This window comes from Neofelis nebulosa, chromosome 6, assembly GCF_028018385.1.
Source record: "Neofelis nebulosa isolate mNeoNeb1 chromosome 6, mNeoNeb1.pri, whole genome shotgun sequence".
Taxonomy (NCBI): domain Eukaryota; kingdom Metazoa; phylum Chordata; class Mammalia; order Carnivora; family Felidae; genus Neofelis; species Neofelis nebulosa.
Window position 1 is genome coordinate 123,439,711 of NC_080787.1, and position 12,087 is coordinate 123,451,797.

The 12,087-nt window shown below is 38.9% G+C and overlaps 2 protein-coding genes across 6 annotated transcripts in view; both read right to left on the reverse strand.

Annotated features, from left to right (window-relative positions):
• Nucleotides 1-2,401: 2,401 nt before the first annotated feature.
• On the reverse strand, nt 2,402-5,198 carry TAAR1 (trace amine associated receptor 1). The gene has a single exon (XM_058735313.1). It carries the CDS (start codon nt 5,196-5,198, stop codon nt 4,194-4,196), a length of 1,005 nt encoding a protein of 334 aa, XP_058591296.1. The 3' UTR covers nt 2,402-4,193.
• Nucleotides 5,199-5,200: 2 nt separating this feature from the next.
• VNN1 (vanin 1) overlaps nt 5,201-12,087 on the reverse strand; it is a 94,351-nt gene continuing 87,464 nt past the window's right edge. For all 5 annotated transcript variants that reach the window (XM_058735306.1, XM_058735305.1, XM_058735304.1 and 2 more), the window contains one exon: nt 5,201-5,313. In XM_058735306.1, coding sequence (XP_058591289.1) covers nt 5,220-5,313 — 94 coding nt within the window. In that variant the 3' untranslated portion in view covers nt 5,201-5,219. The remainder of the gene's footprint in view (nt 5,314-12,087) is intronic.

The following is a 12,087-nucleotide window of genomic DNA, read 5'->3' on the forward strand; positions in this document are numbered from 1 at the left end:
ACTTCTCTGTGGACATTGCCTGAGCATATTCTGAGCGAGCATCACTGTAGCGTATGCCAATAAAATGACAAGGATAATACTAATAATGTATGTTTGCTGAGCATTTTCGTGAAAGGCCCCATGTTCACCCAGTAATCAAGTCAGTGGGGTGGGTACTATCACTGGCCTCCTTTTGTAGGTGAGTGAACTAAAGAACTAAAGCTTAGAGTTTTTAAATAACTTTGTCCAAATAATAGCTGATAAATAGGGCTCCAGAATATAAACCCATAGTGGCTGGCTTCTAAGCTTTCCCTTTCTACCGCAGATCGTTTTCTTGGCATAGGACCCGAGTATCCACACTACTTATTTTACATTATTGCTCCCTGAGCAGCAGCCAGGGTTGAGAGGCTCTACTTTTTAACACATCGCATAGTGAAGACATTGACCAATAAACAAATCTTAGAGTTTATCATCTATCTATTATTGTTTATCTGACTTGTATATTTAGGAAGAAGACAGTTTACCATTGATAAACCATTGTGAGTGGCTTCACTTCAAGCTTCAAAGTCACTTAAGTTGATATATACACTAAGAACTTTTAATTTGTATGAGTCAAGGATTTCTCTCTCCCAGGAAAAATCAAAGAGAGAAACAAATTACATGCTGATATTTATTATGACTTCACAGGAGAACCAGCCTCAACCAAGTTAAAATGGTGTATAAAATCACTGGGGGTGTAATGACTTGGGAAAGGGGTTTCAGGAGAAGGAGTGATGCAGAAAAGATGGTCAGGACCTGGCAAAGATAAATTTATGTCCTTTGAATACTTTTTACTGCTGACCATATACTCAATAACCTGTATTGGAAAATGCACATATACCTTATCTTAAAAAAAAAAAACAACAACACTTTGATCTGATTCTTATGTCATCTAGATTATTTGAGTGCAGCATTCAAAATATCTCTTTGGAGAGTTATTTTATTAGTACACTTAATAGTCTGCTAAATTTAAAAACAAATCATTCTACATACATCTTTACACACTGAAGTTAAAGTTCAAGTTCTTGTTGACAATGTTCAACTAAACAGAAACTATGACTCACCAGAATCTGCAATGGGTTAGAGTTCATATGGTTTGCCTTATGTTTTTGGCAAGTATTTATGACGCTCCAAAGACTGGATTATTGAGTTTAAGAATCAAGTTTAAATGGGAATGGGTCTTCTAGTCTATTGATCTCTTAAGATGGTTTTATTATTATCAATAATAAATAAGTTCCAACACACTTCCTTGCTAATGTGTCTATTTTTATCTCTTCCTTCGTGGTACTTTATAAAAATTCTCCTCTTTGAGAGGAGAGTGGAAAAGGAGACTGTTTTGATTGGAAATTGGCTGGACTTGAGGAAAGGAATGTTATGCCATTGCAGTCATTTTCTTGGCCTTTACCATAACACAGTATATCAAGTTAAGGTTCTTTCCGTGGATGCAACCAAGAATTATTCTCAAAGAGGATTTATCAGAAGATTATCTGGGATTCATGGAATACACGAGAGACTGGAGAAGTTAATTTGGAAATGGACAGTGAGGCAGCTCCAGGGTCTGGTAAGCAAGAGCCCCAGCAAGACCAAGAGCAGTCTGATCATGATTTTACCATGTAGATGTCATGGAAATCCACATGTTTTCACTGTTTTCTACTAACGATTCTGCTAAAGATCACTGTATTTCTCACTCTGGTAAAGGTCCAAATTCCAAAGAAAGGCTTTCTGAAAATCTTAGCTTGGTTTACCAACCTGTCTATTTAGCTAAGGGGAACAGCAGGGGTCTATCTTTTCCCTATAGTTCCCACAAACTATATCCAGAACTATGGATACCCATAACGATGTCGGAATGCCACATTTCTCAAAAGCTAATTGAATGCCAGTTGGGAAATGGATTCTGGAGAGCTAAAAGACAAAAATGCTTTCTTCATGACAGAGTGAAAGCTGGAATAAAGCTGGAAATATGGAAAGACAAAATGAGTCTTTCTTCTTGTTTCACTGAGAGGGTGGGTTATGGGCTATCTCTTATTATGAGTATTAAAAACATAGGCTATGAGGCCATAACGTTGAGTAAAAAAGGTAGAATTATCTGAGTCATGAACTTGTCCCAAGAAAAATGTGGAATCAATATTAAAACCTGAGTATTAATTTAAAAGAGATGTAAGACAAGGATGACTCTTATTACCACTATCAGTATTTCTTTGGAAATTCTGACTAATAAAGTATAACAAAGAATATAAATAAAAATCATAACTATTGGACGGGAGATAAAATTTAGCATTGTTTGAGGATAATATGACTACAGAGTAGAAGCCCAAACAAATCAACGGAAAAGCTAAAATTAATTTTACTGCATGCCAGCAATATTGGGTACCAAAAAACATAGTGGCTTAAAAAAAGATTTATTCACAATAGGCAAAACACACATACACAAAAGTACAAAATGTCTAGGAATAATTTTAAGAGGATTGTGTGGGAGCAAATGGAGAACACCACAGAAACTTGCTATAATGTACAGAAAGCCGTCTAAATGCTTTTGTTCCCTTTTTAGAATCTGACAGAATCATCTCAGCTAAAAAAAAGTCAAGGTAATTTTTGACACTAGGAGTAAATAATGACAATTTGTCTTATCATACACTCAATGAAAAGGTAACTTGTGTTTTTTAAATGTACCAGAACAAAACTCTAGTCAGATCAATGAAACAAAACATGTAGTCTTGAAACAGACTGTGAGAGCTAGAAGGATTTAACATATCCTCGGAGATCATCAAGTTTGTGAACACACATTTGTATGCAAGAAGGTGTGTTTTAATTTCATTTAAAATTAGCTGCCTTACCCTAACGTACTCATGAGCATAAGTCTCTTTTATTAAATAAATAAATCCAAATCCCTAGGGTTACTCCCCATGCAACAGACTACTTGAAGCCTGTATGAGAAACAGTTCAACTGGAAATCAGTGCTTACAATTAAGAATGGTTGCCCACTCCTGTTAGGGAATCTTATTTGAAACTATCATTTGTTCTTTATTTTCTTTTTCTTTTTTTTTTTAACGTTTATTTATTCCTGAGAGAGAAAGAGGCAGAGCATGAGTTGGGGAAGAGAGAGAGGGCAGAGAGAGAGGGAGACACAGAGCCCGACGCGGGGCTCAAACTCACAAGCTGTGAGATCATGACCTGAGCCGAAGCCGGAGGCTCAACCGACTGAGCCACCCAGGCGCCCCTGTTCCTTTTTCTCCTCGTGTGGATGCCATCTGTTTCTCTTTCGATGCAGCCTGGAACCCAACAAATGGATTTGTCTTACTTCCTAGAGCTTGTATTTTGAGTCCTGCCATACCAGGCACAACCTTGAAATACAGTGAAATCCTTTCAGACACTTTCCTAACTTTCAGTAGCAGGTGACAGACAGAAAGTTGGTTTCATTTCCATTATTAAAAAACAAAACAAAAAAAAGAAACTGAAGTCTAAGCGGTCAACAGAGAAATGGTCTAAAAAAATCTTTGTGCATCCATACAATGTAACAGTATAGAGTTACCAAAAAATTATGTTGTCAAGAATTTTAAGTTTTTTCAGGAGGTGAACTATGAGTGATATCTTTATTTTCATTTTGTTTCTATACGATATTTTATTTTTATTTTTCCTTATTTTCCAAATTTCTGCAAGTATGAGAATCAAGAAAGCATATTATAAAAAGATGAAAATCAAAATATTTTACAAGTGGAATACATATTAATAAGAATTCATGATAAATAGCAAATTATGTATAAAAAGTATTTAATATCATTTAATGTGTACTTTATTTGATTTCACAAAAAGACATATATATTCGAGCAAATGGATGACAAAGTAATTCTAATTTGCATATCCAATTGCGACCCCATAATTTCAGCATTGAACAATTGTCAATTCATGGCAGTTCAGCTAAGGGCAAGAAAGGCTCTTAACGTAGGGCCTTAAATTCTGGACTTGCAAAGCTTCTATGTAATAGTAAGCATGGCAAGGATTACACCCACTGTGTCCCAAAAAGGAAGTGAAATAAAAGCATTATATGTCACTATCCATTCTTTGGCTCAAACATTTGATGAAAGACCCCTCAATTGGTGCATGTGGTTAATTATGTTGTGTTCAAAATTATGATCACCAGCTGTTTTGCAAAGCAGTAAACAGTAAATATAATAATTCTATGGATGTGACTCTAAAAATAGTTTATGCCTACAAGAGTCTTTTTGGAAAATTTTACCACATAGAATCATCTTCAGTGCTTTTCTGAACCAGGGGTAGAAAAATGCATAAACCATTGGATTGAAAGTAGAGTTCAGGTAGCCACACCAGACCAATGCATCATTTAAGGTGGGTGGAATAGCATAGTCCAGGAAAGGGTCCATGACCATGCAGACAAAGAAAGGACACCAGCATATTAGGAAAACTCCCACCACAATCCCTAAAGTCTTTGCAGCTTTCCTTTCTTTGTTTTGTGACATTCCATTTTTCTCTTCCAATCCAATTGCATCATTAATGGATCTTGCCTGTCCTTGAGCTATGAAGTATATTCTGGAATAGACACACAACATAATAGATCCAGGTATATAGAAAGAAGTCATAAAGGCCAGTACCCCAGATGTTTTGCTAAAGAAGACAGAGCAACCTCCTATGCAGTGAATGTACTTGTAATATATCTCTTCAGCTCCTTTGAAGTTGAGCTCCAGAAAGATCATTCCAAATGCAAAAAGAGCGGGGACACTCCAACTAATGAAGATCATCACAAAAATAACCAAGATACTGATCTTGGCTTTGTATCTCAGTGGGTCACACACGGCATAGTAGCGGTCAATGGAAATGAAGGACAAGTGGAAAATGGACGCCGAGCTCAGCATAATGTCAGTGCTGGTGTGAATTTTACAGAAGACTTCTCCAAAGTACCAGCCATGCTCAACAGATCTCACCATACTATAAGGCATGACCAGGCACCCCAGCAGAAAATCCGCAGTCGCCATGGAATGAATGAGCCAATTCGTTGGGGTATGAAGTTGCCTGAAGTGTGATATGGAAATAATGACTATCAGATTGCCAATGAGTGTGGTCAGAATTATGAGCACCATTAAACTGTACAGGGAAGCACGGACATCATTTGACCAGCTGCTTTTCACACAAGAAATATTAATGACATTGTGGCAAAAGGACATCATTTCTGAGGGCTATCCACCAGCTTATTTCTTCCTTTGCATGTTGAGGAATCTTTCTTCAAAATCCATACTCAGGTTAGAGTTTCTTCTTTGCTTTCCGTAAACCCATTCCAGAAACCTGGGAGGGGGAAAAAAAAAGAGAGAGCGAATCATTGGCAATTTGATTCTTTTAACTTCTAACACATTTACCTATTACTTCTTGCTAAAAAACTAATTCTTTTTTTAAAATTTGTTTATTGTTTATTATTTTTGAGAGAGACAGAGAGACAGAAAGCAAGCAGGGAAGGGGCAGAGAGAGAGGGAGACACAGAATCCAAAGCAGGTTCCAGGCTCTGAGCTCTCAGGACAGAGCCCAACGCAGGACTCGAACTCACAGACCATGAGATCATGACCTGAGCCGTAGATGGCTGCCCAACCGACTGAACCACCCAGGTGCCCGCCCACCAAAATAGTTATTTTATTTATTTTTTTTAACGTTTATTTATTTTTGAGACAGAGAGAGACAGAGCATGAACAGGGGAGGGTCAGAGAGAGAGAGGGAGACACAGAATCTGAAATAGGCTCCAGGCTCCGAGCTGTCAGCACAGAGCCCGAAGCGGGGCTTGAACTCACGAACTGTGAGATCATGACCTGAGCCAAAGTCGGACGCTTAACCAACTGAGCCACCCAGGCGCCCCGCCAAAATAGTTATTTTAGAAAGAGCTTTCATTTCTAAGCTTAATTCAATGGTTCAGTTCAATAATTTTTTTAAACATCTACTTGATGTCGGATACTGTGCTAGAAATGAAAAGTTGAATTATTAGGTTAAAGTATATGAAACGGCACCTTTTTGAGGCCAGAGAAGGTCAAATGATGAATTCTTTATATGCTTAATCTATGGAAATAGTCTTTGTTCAAAAGACAGTCTTGAGGGAGAGCTTTATATTCTAAAGGGTAGATACAAGTTCCCAGAAATTTTAGAATTAAAATTTTAGAAATTTTAGAAGAAAAAGTGCAATATTTTACGTGTGCCTCTTGTAAACAGGTAATATCCCCTAGTGCCTCCTTTTGCACTTGATAATATATAAGTTCTTTCTTTTTTTTTTAATGTTTTTTTTTTAATTTTTGAGAAAGAGAGAGACAGAGCATGAATGGGGGAGGGGCACAGAGAGAGAGGGAGACACAGAATCTGAAGCAAGATCCAGGCTCTGAACTGTCAGCACAGAGTCCGATGCAGGGCTCGAACCCACCACCTGTGAGATCATGACCTGTGCTGAAGCTGGACGCTTAACCGACTGAGCCACCCAGGTGCCCCATATAAGTCATTTCTAATTACAGAATGAATTGCAATGGAAAGAAGCTTACATACCTTTACTTCCAGTTTGCAAAGCACTGAGATATAATATTCCAAGTGTTACTTCATTTAACATTTCACATCTACAATATAAACACTGTTCCTTATAAGGAGGACATGGCATGTTTTGTAAGTGTAATTATACTGGCAAGAAATCGAGGCTTAGTTCACGAAACCATTAAAGCTGGAATATGATCTGAGGTCTCAATTACTTGTACAGTTTCATCGTTACCAATCCATATTTTCTTTCCACGGCAGAAAGCACCAACACAGATGAATTATTTTCAAGAATATTAAGCTTTTAGTTTTCATGTGAGGACATAGGCTGTCTTGAAAAGTGGTACCCGCCAGTGAAGTATTATGTTGTGGTCCAAACTATTAGAGATTTTAAATATATGGACCAAAGTTATGGTAAGAAATGATGTGGCCCAGAGAAAAGACAGCTGAGGTGAGAAACCCAGAGAAACTGAGCTTCGGTGTGGGCTGTGGGCACAGCACTGGAGCTTGTTTTGGTTTTTTCTTTAAAGCTCTGAAACTGATTAAAAAAATTTTTTTTCATGTAATCCCAATTTATAAAACGAATAAAAGTAAAATCTTGTTAAAACAGAGATGACACTTCCTTCTTCCTCATGCCTCATTAAAAACCCAAGTCTCCATGAGACCGAGTTTAAAAATGTCCCTCTGTTTCTATATGATTCTGCAATTCTCAGCTAAATTCTGGAATTTTCAATATATTTTGAAAATATATGTATATATGGAGTATATATATATATACACAAATATGTGTGTGTGTGTGTATGTATACACACACATACATATACACAGAGAGAGGGAGAGAGAGAGAGAGAGGGAGAAGAATGTGAATTTCTGCTGTCAATGAACAAACTGTCACTAGGTTGAAATGCTAGAAAACAGCAACAAGCCTTAGAATTCCAGGAGTCTGTCATCGTTTCCATCTCCTGCATTTCCCTCTGGGCTGACAGTTTAGATCAAGACTACATAGAAATCTAAATGCATCCAGGGGTGCCTGGGTGGCTCAGTTGGTTAAGCACCTGACTTTGGTTCGGTTCAGATCATGATCTCGCAGTTTGCAGGTTTGAGTCCTGTGCCAAGCTCTGTGCTGACAGCTCAGAGCCTGAAGCCTGTTTCAGATTCTGTGTCTCCCTCTCTCTCTGCCCCTCCTCTCCTTGTGCTCACTTTGTCTCTCTCTCTGTCTCTGTCTCTCTCTCTCTCTCTCTCAAAACGAAATAAAAAAACCTAAATGTATCCAGAACTAGAATTGGAGGAATAAAATATTTAGGTACTAAAATGCATATTTTAATAAATTTGAAACACCTCTCCCCAATTCCTTCCTGCTCTCTATTCCCGGAAAGAAACATATTTATGCCAAATGAATCTGTAAGATGCATTTCCACAGACACCCAGGCCTCTTCCATGACAGAACAAATAGCAAGTTACAACTAGTTAGGTTATTTGAACTCAGTAACATTTGAATTATAATTCAGATTTCACGAAAAGAATGATGGGTTTTTTACTATGTAATTTAAATGTGCACCTAAATATACTCTATCACTTAAGTTATAAATCTTCTACATAGACTTTTTGTCTATTTCCCCCTTTTCCTTCCTTCTTTTACGTATGCTTTTGACATATTAAAGGAATCAAGCAACACACGCTAATCACTGTTTAGGAATGTTTGCTAATTAATTTCTGTCAAAGTCACATCCTTACCTGGTATGCTAAATACGGATTCAGAGTCCAAAAAGAAGTAAGGGAAGGTGGGGGGGAACAAACTTGCTGTTCAGTTTTTGAATATGAAATTCATAGAGGATGGGAAAGTCATCTGACAACTCTGTATACTTTGTTCTTTGTGAATCAAAATATTCGGTTCCTAGATAAAAAACAAAGGACTCAGAGGCTTTCTTCTCATAGTTGCACATACTGGTTTCAGAGAAATAGAGTGTTAAGCACAATATCTTGGAAATTGTTGATAAATTAATGACACTTGAGTAGAAAATTTTCCTGCGGGGCGCCTGGGTGGCTCAGTCAACGGTTAGGCGTCTGACTCTTGGTTTGGGCACAGGTCAGGATCTCACAGTTCGTGAGTTCAGGCCCCACATCAGGCTTTGCGCTGACAGTACAGATTCTCTCCCTCCCTCTCTCTGCCCTTCCCCCACTCGTGCTGTCTCTGTCTGTCTCCAAATAAATGAAAAATAAAAAAATAAAAGAGCTGTGCTGACAGTTTGGAGCCTGGAGCCTGCTTCAGATTCTGTGTCTCCCTCTCCCTCTGCCCCTCCCCCGCTTGTGCCCCCTCTCTCTCTCTCACTCTCTCTCTCTCAAAAATAAATAAACATTGAAAAACACTTAAAACTTTTTCCTGCTTATCTTAAAGAATATTACACATAATTTATAGCAAGTATTGATTAAAGTGTTATAATTTGCTTTTAAACAGATTTAATTGCTTAAATAAATGGCGTATGATGATATTATGCGTTAAATGCTTACCTAAGAACATGACATAATAGTACTTTTGTTTCTTTTCTTCCAGCTCTGAGAATTTAGCTAACTAGAAATAATCATTACTTGTATATATAAATAATGCAAGATTGTAATATGGAAAGTTAATGAATCTCTTTGATCAGCTCGCTAAACAACCGATTCTGTACAAACGATCTCATCACCTAATGTTTGAAAATGGCATATGAATTAAAAATATACTGATAGGAGTTATAGTTTAAAATAAATCTGTCTGACATGATAGGAACTCAGTGGTCGAGTGTTCCCACTTCCCGGTAAAAGACCATCAGTACTAATCTCACCATGCCCTTGGTCCCTGGTTCCACCTCTAACGGCTCAGTCTCTGTTCTGTACAACTCCCTAATCTGCACCTATCTGCCATTACTCACAAAACCCTTCCAAGTGTGCCTTTTGGATCTTGGGTCATCACCCCACTCCTCAAACTCCTCAAACTCTTCTCAAATATTTCCCTCACTCTGTTCTAACCAAAACCATCTCTTCCCTGAGTACACCTCATCACCTGGAGCTTTGTCAAAGGTGGCTGTTCTCTCTCCTGCATCCTTAATCCCCTTTGTACCATACAGCTTAGAGGAAAAGTAGATTCCCCTTTGTACCATACAGCTTAGAGGAAAAGTAGTCAATGCAAGACTGCCACTGCAGATCGTTGTGCCGCCATCCTTCCTAACCACCACCCCTTGAAAGTTTGAAGTTCTGTGTTCAAACTACACCTCCTTCATTTGTAGACATCTACAGACTCCCAAGTCATTTCTCTTTATTTCTTGCAAAGGTTAACTCCTGACCTACCGCCACTCTCTCCAAGTTTACTCCTGCCAAAACTCTTGATAATTTTAATGTCACATAATGATCCAGGAATGAGCTTTCAGCTCCTTGACCCTTTGTCTTCCAATAAGTATGACCCCCATTCTATTTTATCTCAAACTCCCATGGCCATGCCCTGGAATTTGTCTTCATCAGTAATGCAGTCATTTCAAAATATTAACTTCAAGCTCCACACTTTGTCTTCCTAATCCATGCCACTAGTGCTCTTCTTTTAACACTTTTTCAACCCCCTTGAAGCCCTTCATTCATTTATTTTATCATCTTTTCACTATTCCTCATTCCCTCAGGCTCATCTCGTTTTTTTTTTAATTTTGTTTTAATCTTTATTCATTTTTTGATAGAGAGAGACAGAACCTGAGTGCGGGAGGGACAGAGAGAGAAGGAGACACAGAATCCGAAGCAGGCTCCAGGCTCTGAACTGACAGCACAGAGCCTGACGTGGGGCTCGAACTCACAGACCGTGGGATCGTGACCTGAGCCGAAGTCGGACGCTCAACCGACTGAGCCACCCAGGCGCCCTGTTTACCCAGTTAGATTCCAATCGTTTTTGACATTATCTTACAACTCCTCGTTAACAGACTTTCCTAGCAAAACCTGAACCTTTGTCCAATCCAGTTCTCCTCTTGCTCTCCTCCTGCATTCATGCAGCTGAGTGTGGTGGAGAAAAACACACAAGGGGCCTCCTGTTAAATTCATGACGAGTATTGGCCACTAGAGCTGCTCAAGGATCCTACCCCTCCTTCTATTACTTTTGTTCTCCTTCTCTCTGAGATGACTGTTTCACACCTGCTCCCTCTTTCTATCTCAGATACCTTCTCTCTCATCTTCATTCTCTGATGGCCTTGATCCTGTTTCACTGAAAAAACACACCCGATCAGAAGAAAATGTCCACACTGTATCTCTTCACTTACCTCCCAGCCTTCATCTGTTTGTATACTTAATCCTCTGTCTTATTAATGCAAATAACCAACCATGTCTCATTGCACATGCCCAGTAAACATCTCTTTGTACCTGTTCAAGGACATAACCTACAATTCTCCTCTCTTCCCTGGCTCTTTAGTATTTCCCTTGTAAATAATTACCTGCAGTACCCAAATATGTAGTACTCTTCCATAAAAAGAATAAATTCCACAAAAAGCAATTATTTTTAAATTCACTTCGAAAAACAAAACTTCTTCAAAAGAGTAATTTTCACTCCCTGTCTTCCTTTCTTCTCCTACTAACCTGTTTTTATTATTATTTGAGAGAAAGCGGGGTGGGGAGAGGGGCAGAGGGAGAGACAGAATCTTAAGCAGGCTCCATACTCAGTGCAGAGCCCCTGACGCTGGGATCATGACCTGAGCCGAAAATCAAGAGTCTAAAACTCAAGTAACTGAACCACCCGGGTGCCCCTCTTACTAACCCTTTGAATACACTCCAAAGAGACCTTTATTGTCAGCACTTCATTAAAAGCTTTTTTCTTCAGCTAAGACAGCAGAAGAGATGATTTATTTTACATGTGTTACATTCAGCCACAGATGAAAACAGAATGAGTCCTGGAAGTCAAGGCTCCTTGGCAAAGGATCAAAAGGGACTGTTTTGGTATGACAAAGGTGGGTTTCTCAAAGGTGGTCATTGTGATCAAATGATGATGGATGTCTAGATCCACTGGATCAAGTTCTAGAAAGTAGGCGTGCAGTCCAACAATTTGTACAAACATCCCTGACCTCTGGCTTTCCTCATTTCTGTTCCTGTGACTTCCGTGGGTGCACAAGCTGGCAATTTACTTGGACCTCTGCCTCATCTTTCTTCTTTTCCGCTTCAGCCTGTTCACCCACTGCTTCTTCCTCTTGGCTCTGTGGCACAGAGGTTTCCCAGAAGATGGCACTGATGCTGAGAGTGGAAAACAATTTTTAATCATGTTGTCCTCTGTTCTAAACCCAGTGATAAATGCTCAGACTTCATCTACTCATCATGCTCCGTATCTCAAGGTACTTCTTGAAACGATTTCTTTCCTTGGCTCCCAGGTCACCACTCTTAAAGCTCTGATACCTCGCTGGTTACTCTTTTCAGTCTTCGTTGCTAGTTCGTCCTTAAGTCACTTGCCCTAAGGCAAGTCTTTGATTCTCTTCTCTACTTAGAACAGCTCCCTACGTGATTTCTTAGTCTCCTGGCTTTAGGCTAATCTGTATGCTGATGGGTCTCAAATAAATACCTCCAGCC

Bases quoted from the DNA above. Each gene is read 5' to 3' on its own strand.
- TAAR1 (XM_058735313.1), bottom strand. From the start codon at position 5,198: ATGATGTCCTTTTGCCACAATGTCATTAATATTTCTTGTGTGAAAAGC.